The 22,261-nt window shown below is 41.1% G+C and overlaps 1 protein-coding gene across 1 annotated transcript in view; it reads left to right on the top strand.

Moving 5' to 3' along the window:
- Positions 1-7,727, top strand: part of zgc:162707 (UPF0524 protein C3orf70 homolog B) — a 108,619-nt gene extending 100,892 nt beyond the window's left edge. The window contains exon 2 of the mRNA XM_039756342.1: positions 6,822-7,727. Coding sequence (XP_039612276.1) covers positions 6,822-7,420 — 599 coding nt within the window. The 3' untranslated portion in view covers positions 7,421-7,727. The remainder of the gene's footprint in view (positions 1-6,821) is intronic.
- Positions 7,728-22,261: the final 14,534 nt, after the last annotated feature.

Here is a 22,261-nt window from a genome sequence, read left to right as displayed (position 1 = left end):
TTAGAATTAAGAGGCCACAGAAAGAGCAACAACTACACCAGACTGCTGTTGACTTCCTGCAGGGAAATGGGACGTGGCTACAGGAGTAGAGTCAGACTAGACTATAGCCTTGTGGAAAAAGAGCAGGGGACAGGAAATGTTCCAGTCTCACACTGAATGTAGCCATTGGGTTTTATATACTGAATATTCATTCAAAAAGTCACACGAAATTTTTGTTTTCATCAATGGTTGCGGAACTCCTGTCAAAGAGAATACAAAAGTGAGCCTTCTATTAAAGTTTCAGATGAATTTCTAGAAAGGCTGCAAGCCTCTCTGAAAGGGCCGTACGCTTTGAGGTAATGGGGCCTGTGAAATTTGAGAGTGTTATCTTATAGAAACATGTCTCCATAAAGTAATTAAAATGATAACAAATCACCTACTAAAGAAAACTGAACTCAGTTTTCTTATGGAAGTTTATGTTGATTACAATTTCAATAATTCAAATCACACTTTCTGAGGAACCTTTTAGTGGCTTGACAGTAGTTTGTTTTCCTGTTTTTTTCATTTACATATTATGAGCCATAGTTCATAATATGTAAATGAAAAGATAGTGATAGTGTTTTTCCAGTGAGCTTAAATTCCTTAGCGTTATAATTACCTCAGGGAAAATGTTTCATTTTTATCAACAAGAAAATATTTTATTACCTGTAAAAGAAATATGTCAATACCAAAATGTTTAATAAATCTGCTCTAATGATGCAGATTAAGTACACATTTTGACTGAGTAACTAGACAGAGAATGCCAAAAGAAAGGTTGGGGTGCCAACTGTGTATCCCTGTTTAACATGTAGGAAAAAAACAAAAAGTGTGTCCCCGTGGTACTCAATTAGAGGCTAAGCTTTCTTAACCTGTGGTATGGCATTTCTTTCTCCATTGAGTCTTCTAGTCCAAACTAAATGCCTCCTTCCAGGGTCTGCATGTTTTATGGTGTCCCAGGCAGAAGGAACTTGTGGGCGGGGCTAGCCAAGTCCTTAGGCACCTTGTCGGGACTGTTGTAGAGAGAGAAGAAGTGGTTAGCGCCAGCACCTCCTCATGTTCCAAGGTGGTACATGTCGCATGAAGCTCACCATCTCAAGACCTGAAAGGTGGTCCCATGGTGCACATTTGTGGCAACGTACATCATGTGACATGTTTTGAAAGTGTTACCATCGCACAACCAGACATTACACTCGGGACTGTACAATCGTGATTCTTTGCACACCTTTCTTATAATATTTTTTCTGTTCCTTGCATATGAGAGAGTAGAGTGCCAGTGCCTGATCTGCATGGTCGACGTGTCCATTGTGTCACTGTAAGCTACCACATCGCAAGGCTTAATGACTTCCTCATTTCCCCGACACAAACATTGACAGTTGCTGTGTTGTGAACTGCACTTAGGAGGCTAACTTTCTTGTCTTTCCACTTGACCGATTTCATTTTGACTTTTTACCATGTAGATACTGCAACCTCCTGCAGTGTTACTTGACTTTAATGTCAAGTAAAACCAGATCTCAACAATAAGGTCTAAATTAATGACAAACACAATACACAACATAAGTCAGTATTTAGTGAATGCACCTTTTGCAGTAATTCCAGCTTTGGGTCTGTGTTCACAGGTCTCTATCAGCTTTGCACTTCTAGACACTGACATTTTTTTTCTACATTCTTCTTTGCAAAACAGCTCAAGCTCTGATAGGCTTCATGAGAATCGTGAGTGAATAGTCTTTTTCAAGTCCAGCCACAAATTCTCAGTGTGACTGAGATTTGGATTCTGACTTTGCCATTAACATTGTTGTTTTTGAGCCATTCATGTGTAGCTTGGGATCTTTTGTTTTAATTCAAAACCAATCTTCTCCCAAGGTGCTGGATCCTTACAGACTGCTTAAGGTTTTCCTCCAGGATTTCCTTGTATTTTACTGTACTAAATTTAGCCCTCACAAGACTTTCAGGGCCTGCTGCAGAGAAGCACTCTCAAAGCATGATGGTGCAACCACCATGCTTTATGGTGGGAATGGTACGTTTTCGATAATGTGCAGTGTCAAAACATATTGTTTAGTCTGATGGCCAAAAAACTCAATTTTGGTTTAATCAGACCATAGTACCTTCTTCCAGCTGACGTCTGAGCCTCCCATGTGCCTGTCATGCTGATTTTTTTAACGTTGCCACACTTATATAAAAGTGCGACTAGTGGAGCACCCGGGTAACAGTACAGGGGGTCCTCGGGTTACGACACAGTTCCGTTCCTACAACAGTAATGTAACCTGAATTTTGGTGTAAGTCGAAACACACCCTAGCCTAAGTCACTTACCAATCCTAACACATTTGCAAAATCGTAATCTAGAACATAAACACACAACTGAGCCACAGACAAAGGAAAATTATATAAATATACTGTGTTGTACACTGTACTGTTGTAACAGAAAAAATGAGTGTAAAAAGAAATCCTTACCCTTTATTCCTTCCCACATCTCAATTTTTAAAAAGTTTTTATGGGAGTGAGCGTTGTAAACTTGGAACGTAGGTCGAGACGTTGTAACCCGAGGACTCCCTGTAGTTGTATGGACAACAATCTCATCCACTGTTGCTTATGACTCCTTCAGAGTTCTCATAGGTCTCATGGTGGCCTCCATGACTAATCATCTTCTTGCCAATTGCTCAGTTTCTGTGCACGGCTTGCTCTAGGTAGAAGTACAGCAGTGCCATACTCTTTCCATTTCTTAAAGATTTATTATTTTGGACTCCAAGGGATATTCAGTGACTTAGATATTTTCTTGTCTCCATCCCCAAATTCTACTTTTCCATTACCTTTTCACAGAGGTGCTTGGAGTGTTTTTTTTTTTGTTGCGTATGTTAGGCCAGCATACTGACTCGCCCCAAGTGGAACTTTCCAGAAAAGGTGCATTTTGTACTACAATTAATTGAAATCCTAGAGAGGAGATCCTCATTGAAGTAATTCTGCGACATCTAAAACTGACTGGCTGCACCAGCCATGCTTTAAGTGTGTCACATTAAAGGGTGTGAATGCTTATGTGATCAGTTATGTTGTGTATCCATCCATCCATTTTCTAACCCGCTGAATCCGAATACAGGGTCACGGGCGTCTGCTGGAGCCAATCCCAGCCAACACAGGGCACAAGGCAGGAACCAATCCTGGGCAGGGTGCCAACCCACTACAGTATGTTGTGTATTATATTTGTAATTCATGTATACCACTTTGCAAAGATCTACTTTCACTTTGACTTTAAAGAACCTTTACTGTTGATAAGTATCGAAAAGCCAAATTAAATCCACTGTGATTCAATGTTGTACAACAAGAAAGTGTGAAAACTTCCATCCATCCATCCATTATCCAACCCACTATATCCTAACTACAGGGTCACGGGGGTCTGCTGGAGCCAATCCCAGCCAACACAGGGCACAAGGCAGGAAACAAACCCCAGGCAGGGTGCCAACCCACCGCAGGGCGCACACACCCACACACACACACACACCAAGCACACACTAGGGACAAATTAGAATCGTCAATCCACCTAACCTGCATGTCTTTGGACTGTGGGAGGAAACCGGAGCACCCGGAGGAAACCCACGCAGACACGGGGAGAACATGCAAACTCCACGCAGGGAGAACCTGGGAAGCGAACCCAGGTCTCCTAACTGTGAGCCAGCAGTGCCACCCATGTGAAAATTTCCAAGGGGTAAATATTTTTAAATAGCAGTGTATATTAATGATTACAAACAGCCTTCTTGAAAGTTGGCTGTCAATAACATAGCGCAGCCTCTTTTAAAAGGGAAAAATATATCAGAATTCAACATTTCAGTAGATGGCAATGTCAACTACACAAGAGTCCATTCTTGCACATTAGCGGAGTGCCTCCATCTTTGCATTGTTTTGTAGCAGAAGGCCTACTGACCTGTAGCCCACCCTGTGTGTCAAGCTGTCTCTTCCACATCATGAAGAGCTGTATTTCACCTTGGCGTTGTTTCTGAAGATGTATTTCCTCCCGGAGATGTGCTTGTTTAGTTAACTTAGTCTGTGGCCTTCTGATAAGCGACTGTGCTATACAACATTGACTGGCAGCTAAATAATTCCAGCAGCACACAGTGAACACTCTCAGTGGTCATGTAAGCAATAAATGCCATCATGTTTGATTCAAATGATCCTGCTCCAAATAATAGGCAAGATTTTTTTCTGGAAGATGCAGTCTTTTTTTTAAAAAATAAATATGTTTTTCTGTGCAGCAGAGCAGACTCTGAATGCGTACAGCAAGTGCTGTTTGCTCGTTTGTCTTAAGAGAAATAAGGTATTTATATTCATTTGCCATGTCCATTAGCTTAGTAATGATTATCCATCCAGTTATTATCAAACCCTCTGAACACAGCTCAGATGACAGAGTCAGACAGCTGCAGGGCCCATTCATGCACACATCCAATGAACCTAACTGCATGTTTTTGGGAAGTGAAGCGGAGAACTGGAATGCCCAAGTGAAATCCACACAGACAACTGGAGAACATGCAGACTCTACCATGACAAGGGCTGTCCAGATCTTGAAGCAACAGTGCCGATCGTTGCATTAATGAATGGCTACTACTAAATGAGATTTATCTGATGAGACTCAACTTGGCATACAAGTGCAAGATGGGTTTATTGTCATCCTGGGTTTCAACAGTGCAATACTTCTTAAAACCTGACCAGGAACGTCAATGGTTTTAATGCTTTCCTTTCTATTCCCTTGAATACTGTAAAAATAAATAAGAAAATACAGCCATTTTCTGCAGTTAAGTACCAAATTATATATATGAATATTTGACTCAGCAATTTTACCATCATAAGTAATTCTTAAAGTTGTGGCTGGGTGCTGGAACAATCAAAAGACTGCCAGAAGAAAATCTGGGGCGTCAACTAGTTCAAAGCAAAATAAAAAAATGAAGTGCCCATCTTGGTGTCATTGCCTTTGTCTTTGAGTGGAAATTTATAACAGAAACACTTGGCTTCTTCGACATAGGGTCACTGTGATTGGGAGGTCCATCCGGCAGTTTACCGTTAGAAAAATTACGCCTCCTTCTTGTACTGGAAGGGGTGGAGTGAAGTGCCCTCACCGGGTGGCTTCTTGGTGGCTGCGGGGAGAGAAGGAGAAGACAATGTTAGCAGTAGCACCCCCCTCTCACTCCAGCGGGTTATTGCATACATCGACTGAGCCTGTAAGGAGATCCTCCGACACGTATGCATGATACAGTTTGAAATTTTATGTGAAGTTCCCCTTGGCAGTTAAACATAACACCCTCTTCTTATTTGAAAGAGAAAACTGATATTGTCAATTGCACTTAATCATGATTTGTGCTTTTGTTTTATTCTCTCTGTATTTGTCTTTACCGTTTTATCACTATCTTATATATAAACGTCTATGTGCGGACGTGTGTGTGTGTGTGTTTGTCCATCCCAAAAGTGAGAGATGGAGTCGGGGTAAGTGCTCCACCTTTGAGGATACACAAGTGAGGCCAGCACTTTGGCAAAACGAAACCTCAGAAGAAAGAATCACTCACTTAGTGGCTAATACAGAAGCAAGGTAAGCACATCAGCAAATAGTATCCCTTTTACTTTTCCTCCCGCTTCTAATACACAAGCGAGGCGAGCACATCAGCAAAACGAAACCTCCCAAGAAATACAGTCACTTAGCCATTAATGCACAAACGATGTGAACACGTTGGCAAAATGAAACCTCCTAGGAGCGAGATGCCCAGAGTAGTTCCTTTCAATTACCCGACATCTCTACATTTAAATTTTTTTTCTGACGATTTCAATAGTTTCTAGGACCACGTGCTCTTTACAGAATGAGCTTACACAGCTAGTGGAATATGATTATATTACTGGGAAACATGTTGGAGCAGTGGTGAGCGCCTGTACCTCTTAGCTCCCAAATCCTTATTTCAGATACTCCTTGGGCTTCGTTCATGTGGGGTATTAGATGTTCTCCCTTTGTCCACATACATGAATGCATGAACGTCTGGCCAGGCGTGGTGTGTGAGTGAGCCTATGGTTACAGACCAATGGCACACCCTTGTGCTCAATTCTGTGGGATAGACAATAGCTGACCATGACCCTAAACTTGATAAGTGAAAAAAAAAGGGTAATGTTACAGGGAGATGTTGAAACCCATCATGATGTGTTGCAAAGAGTTCTGGTGTCAAATCAAGGGATGGTTATGGTGTCTCTGAAGTTTTCACTTTCTCATCATCTTCACTGCTTTCCTCTCACATCCCATGGACATTCATGTTAGGTGAATTGACCCTCTATGGGTGTGCGGTGAACTATTCAGGTTTTGCATATGGGGTTGCCAGATAGGTCCAGGCAGCCACTGACACAGCAAGACCAGAAAGTAGGTGGATGTCTTGATTAATAAAAGTATTAGGAGCTTCACACAAGAAACTGTCCGTGGACTGACTGTCAGATTTGACATAATTAGGAGTTCATTAAATGTGTTTCTATGGGTTTTTTTCTGGAGGCTCCCTTTTCATGCCAAAATATAAACACATGCTGTCAGTGAATTTTACAGTATAACTTTTGTATTGCTTGATAAAGCTTGCAGTTTGAAATTATGCTGTACTTCTTGAAATGTGCATTGTGCTTGAAGTCTTTGCACTTCTGAGTTTGATGACCAGAAAATTACAATTCATCTGTCTTCTTACTATCGGTTTCATCTTGATTGTGATAAAGCATCTCCTAGCTTTTTCTGCTGACAGAAAATAATGTCATTTTTATGTACATTCTTCCCTTTACTAACATACTCGTCTCTGTGTTTTTTTAGGTAAATACGTCTATCAGCCCATGACCCCTGTTGGACAGCTGCCAAGCACTTGCGTTCCAGCCAAACCTGTAGATTTCACCGATACCATTGATCTCTCATCCTCACTAATGGAGCGTTTTTTAAAAATGGCTTCCTTCTTTAAAGCACCAGTCTACCCAGAGTCACCCAAGTACTGCCTCATCTCAGACCTCTTTATTGATGACTATCAAGTGAAACGAATTAATGGGAAGATGTGTTACGTGCAGAGGCCACCATCCTTGCCTTCAATTTCTCCACAGTCCCAGGCTTCGGGCGTCCGACCACCAGCCACTGATACACCAACTTCTTCTGTGGAAGTGTCCAGCAAAAGAAGCAGCGAACAAGTGACTGTGCCCAAAATGGACCACTGTTCCTCCCCCTCCAGCTCTGAGGATTCAGGCATCAATGCCTTGGGTTTGCATTACCTGGAATCTTGTGAGGACGATTCTGAGGATGAAGATGACCTGAGTTCTGATGAAGACTCAAGTCCAGGAAGTATATGGGACCAGGAAGACTGTTCAGTCCTTTCACCTTCGAAATCAACTGTGGAAATCATTGAAAAGATTGAAACAACTGTGTGATTGACGACAAGCAGAATGGCTCATTAAAGTGCTGAGTTTTTTTTAGCAAAATGTGGCACATGTGACAGGCAGTCACTGTGCTGCCAGGGTCGGCCTTTGTGCTGTGACAGTATTTTTTTTTAGCTTTCCAGTTTAGATGTTCCAGACTGGGGACACATTAACCTGGGCATTTTTTGCTGATATTTGCAATTCATTATTTCACGCATGGTATGTTCTCACTGCATGTCGTTTCCTATATCACTCTACCATTATATCAAACCAAATGTTATGTCTTATTGTAACTACTATGATAAAGTCATTAACACACTGTGTCACGCTTATTGTTAACATTTGTTGGGAGTGTCTGGGGTGAAGCGACTATCAATCCTTGCCCTTTGTGGTACAGTGTGGACGAGAAGGCATTTTCACAGCTTCTCACTTTGGCTGCCACAAGAATGGAAAATCTGGCTGGGGAACAGAATAAAGGATTTAAGGAAATTATATTATGAAAACATAATAAAGAAAATTCCATTGGAAAAGGAGCAAACACCCAGGAGGACACGGTGAAAATTTAATGGTGCTTTTTGCCAGTGAAGAATTGAAATAGTAATTGTCATGTTTTTTGAATTTTAGCCAAGCACAGGTTCAGTGAAAGATGTTTATAAAAATGTTAGTATGCCATTGTCATAATCAATCCTTCGTTTAGATTTCACATTGATGTATTAGAACTAAACTGTGCAAAAATGTATTGCCTTCTTTTGTAACAGAGAGACCACCAAATCATGACTTCCATGTCTTACATATTATCAAGTATTTTATATGGGATGTTTCCCCACCATATCCTCCCATTCCTGGTAGGTTTTGCATTTTTCCACCACTGAAGTTTAAACAAAGCAAATTTAATGTTATGACTCAATGGTTTGGTCTAGATAACGAACATTTTATTGTTTGTGATCAGAATGGCTCGTCTTCTCGTAGGTGCCAGTGAACCTGTAATGGAAAAAAGTGTCTTTAGATAATGGAATGGATGGCTGTGCTTTTACACATCTGAACATTCACTGATGGGCCTAGAAATGCTCAGGATCACCCATGTGTCTTTAAAACAGCCTAATCTAACACAACATGGCACAGGGCCCAAATCAGCCTTGTTCTGGACACCAGTAGCATCTAATACTTTTATAGATCATTATTGTCACTTGTAGAAATGTTACTTTTAATTGTATATTAATCAATACTTGGTGTACATTCAAATAAATCCTTTCATTTATCCATTTTCCAACCTGGTTAATCCAAGTCTGGGCCACAGAGGGTACAGCCGCGAGCAGGAGCAAATTCTGGATGGACACCAGAAGCATCTGATAAGTGTGATTTGTAAGTGTCTAATAATCTAGGATTACATTACACCTACAACTCCAGTCTGTTGATGTTATTAAGACAGACTTGTGATATATTGTCCAGTACCTAATGGGTATCACAACTGTAATTTTTCCTTCTTGTATTTGGTAAACGGATGGACTTGTGTAGGGTTGAATGTTTTTGGGCACTGAAACGTTAATGGATTTAGCAGCAGACCAAATGCTTCAATTTAATTTTGGCATTTTACCCAGCATGTGAAGGATCTGTTGCTGATGAAACCTTAAGCCAAGTGTAGAAATAAATTAATTGAAAATTTGAAAGCTAAATTAAAAAAACTATATTTTTTGTAGAATGTGCCCACAGCTTTCCCACTAGAGGTGAGTTCAGTGTGAGGATTTGATATTGTGTTACACATTTCTGCTGCAGCTCCAGATCAGTCAGGGGTTTGGGAGGATGCTTATCCCGGCTAGCATAGGGCACTGCGCTGAAACAAAACCCTTTACAGGGTGCCAGTTCATCACAGTGTGCAGCTCCAGATGTTGTCTCCTAGCTCTTAAAGCAAGTCTACCTCTGCATTTCTCTGTTTGTGGCTGCTTTTCACTCGTTTATTTATTTATTTTGTATTTTCTAAAGGGTGACTTAGACTGCTTACGGGCACAGATTAGGTATGCAGGACGTACAGTATGTCTTATTTGACAAGGCCCACTCTTGTATCCTCCAGCCTACCAAGGGCCATGCTGCAGTAACTGGGTTAAAAACAATTATGTCTTCCAAATGTACAATGAAGTGTGTGCTGTCATATAAGGGGACGAGCCACCAGCAGACCTCTGCTGTGTAACATGAAATAGTAGTAATGTAACTTGATGGGCCAGAATGAAGAGTCTTTTCCTCAGCATCCATTGAAGCAGATTTGATGGAAAAAATGATATACATTACTGTTTCTTCCGTTTCAGCAGCTTGACTTTATACTCACAAATTTCAACATCACAGAGGAATGAATTTTGTTTGGGAGAAAATGAAATTGAAACGATGATCGTCTGAAATGGGATGCCACGATGATCCTAAATCAAGGATCTGCAGCTTGAAGCGGAGTCTTAGCAGCTCCCTGTCTAACAGATGCAGAGTAGAAGCCTGGAGAATCAAATCAGGCAAGCATGCCAAGCAGCTGTAGCTCATGGCTAAAAGAAAAAAGAAAACAATTTCCAGGGAGCACATAATCATGATAATTTTAACTCGTTTCTGTCTTTCCCAACCACAAAAATATGGTGTTGTGTTAATTAGTCTCCTAACACAGCTGGTGCTATTTACATTTTCTGCCATCACACAGAATGGGGTCACCAGCTGCATGCGGGCAAACACAAACAGAGAAATGTGTACTGTGAAGTCCAAACACAGAAAAGAGGCAGGAGCTCCTCCTTAGCTAGCTCAAAGTCAAAAAGGGCCTTCACAAAAGGGCAGAATTCAGTTCATTCAGACAAAAAGCGTATCAAAGACCCCTCAGTGTTTCGCAGTTTCATTCTTGTGTTCATGAACAAATCTTCAACAAGAGACAACGCTTTAGGCATCACCAATGGTAAGATCTTGTTTACTAATGATGGATTTGATGGTTGATTTTGAACTTACAATAAATAAGCAATACACTGATTGGCAGGGTGTGCTCTCCTTTTATTTCCCATTTCTCTTATCACATCACTTCCATATTACAGAATCGTAATGTAGAAGAGAGCGGTTACAGGTTGGAAGAGAGGCTGGGGGTCAGAGTTCAAAACAGTGCCTGACAACTAATAGCCAAAATCATCAGTATTTATCTCATGAAGATCAACAACACTGGAGATATTTTTTCCGGGCTGCCACTTGACTCAATGTCAGGAATTGTATTCTCTCGTCCATTTTAAACTCTCTTTTTATTATTCTTTCTTTGATTTTTTCTTGTGTCTTTGTTGATGGCTTTATAAGGATTTTCAAGATTTGGATGAATACCTTAAAACAGGACTAATCAAATAGTTCTGAGTAGAGGTCATATTATGAAAATGATACCATTTAAAAGTTAGCAAAAATTTAACTTATTCTTTCAGTATTTCTAGTTACTTTTGTAATGGCAGAGGAGTTAAAATCATTACAAACTGTTCATTTTCTCACATTCATTTCACAAAGAAGAAACATGGAAACAATTCACCTTGTCTTTTATATCACATATCTGTAAACTGCACATCTCCAAGTGAATATTACAGTGCAAACACACGTCAGATGATCTCCTCACAAACGTGATCGAGGTATGTGATAACCTGCCAGGGAGAGAGGAGGCGCTGTTGCTAACATTCTCTTCTCCTTTTTCCCACGCAACACTGAGAAACCGTCCAGTGAGAGCGCTTAGCCCTGCCCTTTCCTTTTCACATGATATAAGAAGCTTGGCTGTCCAAAAGGAGGAATCATTTGCGGACAAAGCTCCAGTGACTGACCCTGATTTCCACTGCAAAGAGCCGAAATGCTTTTGTTGTTTATTTTATCCAAACAGGCTGCATATTGAAGTTCTATTATTAAACAGGCCAACCTGGTTGGTCTATTTATCCACGTTGTGACGTGTGAGTCCCTGTCTTGCACCCCAAACATGAGGCTGAGTCTTAGTACTTTAGCAAAACCAGCTTTATTCAGCTTGAAACTTGAACAGCATGGTTATTTATTGTAGTGGGATCTACCATTCTCCTATACACAGACACAGCAATCAGGCAGGGTCATGGCCAGGTTAGTGCCTAAGTAATACTGTTCCCTGCATTTAGAATGTTCCTTGCATCACCCATTGACGCTTATAGTGTGACCGCGGTTGGCTGTGATTTGCTTTTGTAGTGAGTTGCTGCAGCGCTGGGAGACTGCGGTTGCTCTGGCAATGGATAAGCTGCTTCGGCGTGTCATCCCATTCGGGGGGAGTCCCAAAAGAGTTTAGAAACCTTACAACGTGTCATTCCTGAACCCAGCTACAGTGCATTGTAAGGTATAAAAATGTATGTATGTACATTTATGTATGTCATGCTGTCAAGACACCAGTCATGTCCTTTTTTAAATGGCATACATTTCACTCTTTGACCTCACAGAACATGTTTTGTTTACATCTGCTGCATTTGTCACATAATGAGAAAAATTACATATTGTCAAGTTAATCAAACGCATACACACAGGCAGCGATACATCGATGTTCGATTAGTAGTCTTAATGGTATTCATATGCAAGAATGCTGACTAGCTTGTATATGATGAGCAGAACATGCTGCCTGCATTTCAACAAGTGGTACCAGCCTCCTCAAATGAGATCATTATCTCCCGAACAGCCTCTGAAGTTTCTGACAGCGACCATAAAAGCCTGGTGGCAAGTTCGATTGGGCTGCTCTGAAAGTTAATATTACTTCATTACTGCAAAGCTCTCATTCCACAGTAAGCACACAGCTGTACTGCAGCTGGAATAAACATGTATCTGACTGTTCTTCTCTTGAAGACATTGGGTCTCATGCATGAAGTGTTTGTAAATTAACAAACACATTTGCGCGTAAAATGCGATTTCTCTAAAATCTTGCACCGTGTTCACAAATCATGAGTAAAATCTCGATTTTTTTCTCAATACCCTTCGTGGGTTCATAACTACCAATCGATCGTAAATTGTCAGGTGCATGCATGTTGTCAGTTCATTACCATAATCCACACCCATCAATGCTCCAAATCTTATCATACAAGGATGTGCTGCCACACGTGCCCAGGATCTTCCAAAATGTGAAAAGTGAAAAAAAAAGAAAGGGGAAAAATAACTTCAAAGAACAGGCGAATGAGGTAGGTTTAACAGAAGTCAACAAAAGTATGCTCGAAAACAGCCTGACCTGTAGCATATGCATTATTATACGCCCATTCCTGTGGCGTCTGTGGGTTGTTTAGAGGTGTCATACGCCATGTCTTCAAGGGGTGATCCCAGTCTTTAATGGATATAAACAGTTAGCATATTTATGCATCCATCCATCCATTATCCAACCCGCTATATCCTAACTACAGGGTCACGGGGGTCTGCTGGAGCCAATCCCAGCCAACACAGTGAGCAAGGCAGGAAACAAACCCCGGACAGGGCGCCAGCCCACCACAGTAGCTTATTTATATGTTTCAAATAATTACAATTTAATCTATAAGAGAAACTTTTACTCTTACAAAGAAACAAGCAGTCTTGCATAGCTCCTTGTTCCAAACATGTGCTAATGGAACTGTGTTGTAGAATGAAACTGTCGTTTGTACCATTGAGACATCGGGCAATGATGTTGTGCAGCACAAACTTTGCATCACATATAAGCTGCACATTGGTAGAATTGAAGTGTTTTCTGTATACAGTATATTAGCAAACGCATCATTGGATGGAATTTTGATGTGCACATGTGTGCAGTCTATTGTACCCAGGGTAGGTTGGCCAGCCTGTGAAACCCTTGACTAACTTCTATTTGCCTTTCCCCAACATATAAGAACTGGATATATAACAGAGTGTTAATATGCCATTAAGTACTTCAGGTAGTATGTGCCTCATAAATGGCTGAGAACTCCCAGACTTGTCTACAATTTCCCTCTGAAATTTCCCATTAGCCAAAAAGCCAAGTGTGGACAGGACTTACAGATGTGCAGGTATGGTAATGCTTCTTGTTGTTTCTCTTTTCAGAATAGGATCCATAATAGTGCATACCTGCACCTGAATGGGTCTGAGTAGTCTAAAATGACTAATCAACCATTCATTTCTCTGCAAACACATCTGCGCTGTCTCCTCAGTTATCCCTGGGCCAAATCATGCAATGCAGTAGTGCGAGATCAGCCATTGTTATGTTTAATTAAATCAGGTTCAAATCGATTCCCTTTTATAGGAAAATACACTCAATAAGGTATAGACCTGTGTGAGATGTTTACTGAGAAACAAAACAAGATACGTGTTGTTGAATAATCATCAGACTAGTAGCTAATTTGACAGAGATTTTGTTGAAGGATGTAATTTACAATTCGCATATTTATACAGTATTTATTTTATTTATTTAAAATGTGTTTTGTGCAAATGGCATTCATACATCATGCTTTTTATTATTTACACACACTTGAGCACTGTAAGATCCGTTCATTTTTACAAACAGACAGTCCTTACTAAAACATTGATTAATATCGGATTTTTCCTCTATGAATGCTTTACAAACAAATTTGATCTGCTCATGTTTCATGACTGACTGATAGCACTGATACGGCAGGACAAATAAGAATAACCAACACATCCTAGATAACCGATAAGTGCCTACAAAAATCAAAATTCTAAATTATTTTTCATTTTTAATTAGTTGGCCAGATCCAATCAAAGGGTCAATAAAATTCTACTTGATGACCAAATCAGGGCTGCTAACTAAATAGCCCTGCCTTAAATGAAGGTCAAGTTGTACATGACCGGGATCTAAATAGCTGCAAAGAAACAGATTCATGGGAACTCTGCACTTGAGGAAGTATAATAGCTACATGATAGCGTGAGTAGGGTTACCAGGATAATTTGCTTGTTTTGAATATTGCATATAAAATTGATGTGAGCATAAATACCTTTCTAGAGATCCTTTTCAGGTTCTGCTTCTTGAAGTTTAACTCCTAACATCTTGTATGTATCCTTTATATGCTTGTTACCTTTCTTGTGAGGTATTTTGGTTCATTCAGACTGAAGCACACAGAAAACAATGAACATGCTGCTCACTTTCATGGAGAGCGAATGGACGTCCTTTACCTTGACTTGCACAGAGTGAACAAAACAGGAAGCAACAGCCCTCAGATAAAGAGACATTAGCTCCAGATAGGAGGGCTTATTTTCTGTTCAGCATGCTAGATGAAGAAGTTAAAATAGGAATAAAGGTATGAGGTCACTGTGGAATGCTGTCTATACTCAGTAAATAAAAGTGCTTCCATTGTCTAATGTTTTCACAATTCAACAATGAATGAAAATGTTCAATTAAAGAATGACTGCATTATTTTTCAGGTGAAATGTATTTTTCCAAAACATGGAACACATTAGTTGAGCACAGGAAATTGTATTCTTTAGTTAAGCATATTTTATAAATAAAAAAAATAAATAAATCTGACAAGAACAGACTGATCAACCCATCAAGCTCGTCCATCCTATTCACATGCATCAAAAGTTCTTAAACTATGGGTTGCGCACACATAGAAGGGTTGGGATCATGCACTGATACAATGCGTTGCTGCACCCACTAGATGATGAACCACCTCAGGATCCTAAATTAGGGCCCAAGCACAGCTGGCCAATGGGTGACACCTCAGCACCACACTACTTCCAATGGAATGGAGTGTGAGGAGTGCCAATCCTGACAGCAACCCCCGAGTGTTTTGCAGAGTTGTGGTTAACAATTGTAATGAATGGGAAATTGTCATGTATGGTTTCAATATTGCCACAGGTAACACCATTGCAACACTCAATCTCTCCTACTCCCAATGGCACCAATTCTTCCCCTAGGAGGTCTTGAAATAGTGAAAAACAGTAAAATAACAGTTTTTAAGAACCATTGGCCTAAGCTGTCTAAAATAACATCAAATTGAGACCGTTATCTCCCTAAAGTATAACTCTCTATTGTGTACTTAGTAATTTATTCCATGTGTCTATGGTTCTTTGCATGAAGAAAAACCTTCATGTGTTATCATACTGTAACATGTTTCCCAATGTCTCCCTGTGTTCTTGTTGAAGAAAGTATTTTAAAGTACAAACCAGTGTGGTTCGTCATGCCAATCCCAAGCCTGGATACGTCAGGAAGGACATCCATTGAAAAATTTTGACAGATATGCGTACAACAATACAGATTTCCATAACGGATTAGTCAACGCCCGGGTTAACAACAGCTACTGGGGTTGCTGGGGGAATTTGGACTACTGTTGGCCGAAGAAGAAGAAGAGGGGGATGGATATGGTGAGAGAGGATATGCAGGTGATGGGAGTGACACAGAACAAGATGCAGAGGACAGGAAAATATGGAAACAGATCATCAGCTGTGGTGACTCCTAACGCGACCTGCCAAAAGACAGAGGAGAAGAAAAAGAATCCTGGATACATTGTACTAATTCTATTCATGATTTTAAATACGTCAGTCATCTCCACTGTTAATTTCAGTTCTCCAGTTCAGCTCCTTCAGTCTCTCCTTATAGCTCATACCTGTTAGTCTTGGAGTCAGCCTGGTTATTCTTCTCTGGACTTTCTCAAGCGCTGTTATGTCTTTTTTGTAATAAGGAGAACAAAACTCTACACAGTACTCCTGAAGAGGTCTCACTAGTAGGATAAATCACTTAAACATATTCTCCCTTGAGTTGTATTCCACACAATGTGCTAGATAACCTAACATCCTATTAAAATGGTGCTTATGGGAGCACCAGTCCCAAAATTGGAAAAAAGCTTAAAATTTGCCAGGTATCTACACATTCTAGACAATACAGACATATCGTAAAAAAATATTTTTCTGCATTTACAGCAAGATTTTTTTTTACTAGATTTAGACAAATAAGCAGTCATTTTTTTACCAGCAATATTTGAAAAAAAAGAATGTTGTGCTAAACAGCTTTAAACATGTGTGTTTAGATCCATGAATCTTTCTTCACCAACAGATGCCCCACAGCTGCTGGACCCCACGACCTTGCCCAACACCCAGTCCATACAAGCATTGAACAGAGTAGGAGTAAGAACACACCCCTGACAAACCCCAGAATCAACTGGGAAAAGCGCAGAGGTCCTGCCTCCACTCTGCACAGCACTCACAGTGCCAGTGTACAGGCCAGCCATGATATCCAGCAACCTCAAGGGGATCCTGCGAACCCTCAGGATGTTCCACAGGGCAGCTCAATCAACTGAGTTGAAAGTTTTGCGAAAATCGACAAAGGCTGCAAAGAAACTAGGCCGATATTCGCGTTTGCGCTCTATGAGAACCCTCAGTGCCAGGATGCGGTCGATGGTAGACTTCTAGGTGTAAACCCAGACTGTTCCACTCGCTGGTAGGTTAGCAAGTGATTACAGATCCTATTGAGGATGACCCTAGCAAGGACCTTACCCGGCACCGAGAGCAGTGTTATCCCCCTGTAGTTGCTGCTATCCAGGTGATCACCCTTCCCTTTCCAGATAGGGATGACAAGTCCCACTTTCCAGTCAGTTGGGATGATGCCAGTCTTTCAAATGGAAGCAAAGATTACATGCAATGCCAGGAGGACAGCCTTACCACCAGTCTGGAGAAGTTCACCCTGGATTCCACAGATCCCTGCAGCCTTAATCGCCTCATAACCCCCATCCGCTGGTTCACCACCTGTGCAATCACTGTGCAGTGAGATTGGGTGGTTCTGATCGGGGTGCTCGAGAGACTGAGTGAGGAGTCTGAGTGTCTGGGCTTGAGAGTGTCCTGGATAAAAACCAAGATCCATGCCTTTAATGACCTCTTGGGCACAGACATCAGCAGTGTGTCTGTTTACGGAGAGAGTGTTGACCTTGTTGAGAGGTTTACTTACCTTGGCAGTGACATTCATGTCTCTGGTGACTCTTCCTGTGAAGTCAGTAGATGGATTGAGAGAGCATGGCGGGTCATGAGGTCGCTGGAAAGGGGTGTGTGGCGCTCCCAACATCTATGCAAAAGGACGAAGGTCCAAGTCTTTAGAGTCCTGGGGCCTCATGTATAACGCCGTGCGTAGAACTCACACTATAACATGGCGTAAGCACAAAAGCCGAAATGTGCTTACGCACAGAAAAATCCAGATGCAGGAATCTGTGCGTACTCCAACTTCCACGTTCTTCCACTACATAAATCCCGATCAGCGTGAAAACTAACGCTTGTGCACGCGCATTTTGTAACGCCCCAAATCCTCCCAGAATTACGCCTATTTGAATATGCAAATCAATATAAATCGCCCTTAAGCGCAGCCTTCTGTGAAAAGACAATGGGAAAAGCACGGGGGGAAACATAAGAATTTCAGCAAATACCAAGTGGAGGCAAAGGAAAAACATACTATTTGTTCAAATAAACCGTGGTATAATCAACAAAAGGAAGTTGATCGAGTGGCATAGCGTGTTGGAGAAACATGAAAGCTCACATCCACAAAATCACAGTGCCGGAAATAAAAAAGAAGTCACATATCAAAGTCGCCGTGGAAAGCCGAGTTGTAAGCCCAATGTCTGAGTGTCATATGAAAGCTTATTAGGGTACAGAGAAAAAAGCCACACGGTGGGGAAAAAGCACGAAATGTCCACTTCAATCTCGACATTTCCACTTTAATCACTTAGTTTATTTTGTCATTAAAGTAGAACATCATAAAATTCATCTTAAAATTGTTTAATTAACCAGTTTCTAAAATCACATCGTAATTAAAGTAGCACGTTAAATGCTTTGTTTTGTATTTGATCTTCTATGTGCTCTATGTGTGTGAATCACTACTTGCTTTTAAACCGGCTCTCTTCCTCCAACTGGACACAGAATCCATTACATTCGTGATATTACAGCTCTCTGAATAACTAAAATACTGAGATGTATACGTGATGTCATTTTCATGATGATAGGAGTTAAAGCACGTTATTAAACATGTGTTTCACTTGATGAAATAATTTATTGCAGCAGTACTCAGGGGCGGCTCTAAGCTTGTGGTGGCACTGGGCAGAGGAAGAATCGGTGGCTCCTTAGCCCGCCAATGTCAGTGTATCTTATACGGTGGATGGCCACGTATGTTGCAGACACTAGCCGCCTCGTGCTCATGACACAAGCATTTAACTTTTGCCGAAATTTGTCGCTGCGTTTTTAGCTGTGTTGTTATTTTCTCTTTCTGTTTTATATTCAATATATATTGGCGTAGCCATCCTGCAGTCCTTGCTTTTCTTTCCCCAAGTAACCGATCGCCATACAATCAGCTCTGTAATAGACGTTAAGCCATCTGTAAGCTTAGCGCCGATTCTTCAAAACGTTTAAAGAACATTGAAATATCTTTGTAGTACATGTTTAATTATTCTATCCTTAAAGACACTCCCAGTGAAGAATATAGATTATTTAAATGAAGTTAAAGTTTTATCTGTATAATTTAACAAACATATTTTGCTGCATTTCACCTTAAAAATGATATCGTCATCATATGTAAATACGCGCTTTATAAAGTGGCTCAGGTTGTGCGATATTATAACTATAGTGCAAGTTTACAGTGGGGTGATTGTACTTATAAGTACAAACAGTTCTACAAGGAGCACTTGATTGGCTGCATTTAAAGTTCTTGGGATTAAACTGTTTTGAACCGCGATGTCCGTACAGGAAGGGCTTTGAAACGTTTTGCCTTGGCTGAGACAGCGTGTCCTTAAAGCTGTATACCGATAATTCTCTTTCCAATCAGCTGCTGCTGTGATTCACACTCAGATACAATGATATAAATACTCCGAGTGGTGCAGTGAGAGAAATATGGAAAAGATGATCCGCTGTGGCAACTCCTAACGGGAGGAGCTAGAAGAAGAAGAAGAAGAAGAAGAAGTAGAAGTGAGAGTAGCAACGCTAAAGCAGTTATGGCATTTGGAATACTATGGCTGTTCCCTGGACCATTATATTGTTACGAGTTAATTACAATCAGATGCATTACACTAATAAACAATATGCGGTTAGTTTCTGTGTATTTATAAAGCCGCGTCATGAAAATAATGAGCAATCACACAAGAACAGTAGCACTGCTTTGATGCTGGGCGCCGCCAGTTTGCAAAACCAAGCGGAGAACTTGCGTACGACAAGGCATGAGGTACCGTGGAAAAGTGCATGGCTTTACGCCAAGTGTAGGTTTTATACATCGAGATTTGAACGTGGAAAAGTTCTTACGCAACATTTCTGTGCGTACGCACCGTTTATACATGAGGCCACTGGTGCTTCCTGTCTTAATATATGTTTGTGAGACATGGACGCTATCCAGTGACCTGAGGCGAAGAGTTGACTCCTTTGGTACTGTGTCTCTCCAGAAAATCCTTGGGTACCGTTGCTTTGACTGTGTGTCGAATGAGCGGTTGCTCATAGAGTCCCGAATGAGGTACATTACCTGCATTGTGAGGGAGCATCAGTTACGGCACTATGGCCATGTGGCACGTTTCCCTGAGGGTGATCTGGTTCATAAGATCCTCATTGTTTGGGACACAAGTGGCTGGACCCGGCCAAGGGGTCACCCGTGTAACACCTGGCTGTGGCAGATAGAGGGTCATTTCCGGAGGGTAGGACTGGACTGCGTGTCTGCCTGCAGGGTAGCCAACCGGGATCTCGAGCTGTTTCGACGTGTAGTGGGTGCGATAAGGCACTGTACCAGTGCATGCTCCCCAACTTGACTTGACTTGTAGCCATGGTATCCGGACAGGTTATATAAAAACTGAAAAAATTTCGCTATCTCTTGCCCTACGTGTACTTTTAGTGCCTTTCCTCTGTATTGTTATGTGTAAACATCTCTTTAGCGGTGCTTCTTTTCTCAAACACGTACCCATAAACCCTGCTTCTCTGGCTCATTTTTTCAGATCACCTTTCTTGCCTCCTACTGTTTGTCTTTTACTCCTCCTTGTGCATCTCACACTCGCATTTCCTCCTTTGATCATGTCACCAAGATCAAATGGACCAATCACAACAATGCCAAGCTGACCAATCAGATTGCTCTGAGGGACTGGGACACAGATCTTTGTGCTTTATTGTATGGTAGATTTACATGAAACCTACACCCGTGATGGTCTCTGAGAACAGACATCAGGAACATATCCTTACCTCAGAATAATTGTATCATGAGCATAATTTTTAAATGTAGAAGGCATGTTTTCTGAAATCAAAAACTTTGCTCCTTCAACATGGACATATTACTTTAGGTTTTAAGGCTTTCATTTTCACATTTGCATCGGCATCTTGTAGAACCCACTTTAAACAGCAAGAACAATTACAATATTTTAAAAAATGTATTTAAAAATGCGCTACTTAAGAACATACACTCACCTAAAGGATTATTAGGAACAGCATACTAATACAGTGTTTGACCCCCTTTCGCCTTCAGAACTGCCTTAATTCTACGTGGCATTGATTCAACAAGGTGCTAAAAGCATTCTTTAGAAATGTTGGCCCATATTGATAGGATAGCATCTTGCAGTTGATGGAGATTTGTGGGATGCACATTCAGGGCACGAAGCTCCCGTTCCACCACATCCCAAAGATGCTCTATTGGGTTGAGATCTGGTGACTGTGGGGGCCATTTTAGTACACTGAACTCATTGTCATGTTCAAGAAACCAATTTGAAATGATTCGAGCTTTGTGACATGGGGCATTATCCTGCTGGAAGTAGCCATCAGAGGATGGGTAAATGGTGGTCATGAAGGGAGGGACATGGTCAGAAACAATGCTCAGGTAGCCCGTGGCATTTAAACGATGCCCAATTGGCACTAAGGGGCCTAAAGTGTGCCAAGAAAACATCCCCCACACCATTACACCACCACCACCAGCCTGGCATGATGGATCCATGTTCTCATTCTGTTTACGCCAAATTCTGACTCTACCATTTGAATGTCTCAACAGAAATCGAAACTCATCAGACCAGGCAACATTTTTCCAGTCTTCAACTGTCCAAGTTTGGTGAGCTCATGCAAATTGTAGCCTCTTTTTCCTATTTGTAGTGGAGATGAGTGGTGCCTGGTGGGGTCTTCTGCTGTTGTAGCCCATCTGCCTCAAGGTTGTACGTGTTGTGGATTCACAAATGTTTTTCTGCATACCTCAGTTGTAACGAGTGGTTATTTCAGTCAAAGTTGCTCTTCTATCAGCTTGAATCAGTCGGCCCATTCTCCTCTGACCTCTAGCATCAACAAGGCATTTTTGCCCACAGGACTGCCACATACTGGATGTTTTTCCCTTTTCACACCATTCTTTGTAAACCCTAGAAATGTTTGTGCGTGAAAATCCCAGTAACTGAGCAGATTGTGAAATACTCAGACCAGCCCGTCTGGCACCAACAACCATGCCATGCTTAAAATTGCATAAATCGCCTTTCTCTCCCATTCTGACATTCAGTTTGGAGTTCAGGAGATTGTCTTGACCAGGACCACACCCCTAAATGCATTGAAGCAACTGCCATGTGATTGGTTGATTAGATAATTGCATTAATGAGAAATTGAACAGGTGTTCCTAATAATCCTTTAGGTGAGTGTAATTTACCGATAATTGTAAAAAAATAATTTCAACTTGAAAAATTCCAATTGTGACCTTTAAGTGGGATATTCATTTAAATGAACTACATTCAAGTGAGGCGTTCACTGTCCTTAGTAATTGTGACACTTATGACCTGACAAACCTACACTATAAGCCAGCACATCATTGTGAAGATCCACAGCATGATGGATAGCACTGCTGCCTTACAGCTCCAGAAGATTTGGGCTAGAATCTCAGTCATTCTGCCTGAGGTCACTAGGTAGCTCCAGTTTCTTCTCACAAGTGGACTGGTGACCATAAATTGCTCC

Source organism: Polypterus senegalus, chromosome 6 (assembly GCF_016835505.1).
Source record: "Polypterus senegalus isolate Bchr_013 chromosome 6, ASM1683550v1, whole genome shotgun sequence".
NCBI classification, from domain to species: Eukaryota; Metazoa; Chordata; class Cladistia; order Polypteriformes; family Polypteridae; genus Polypterus; species Polypterus senegalus.
This window is presented reverse-complemented; position numbering and strand designations above follow the sequence as displayed.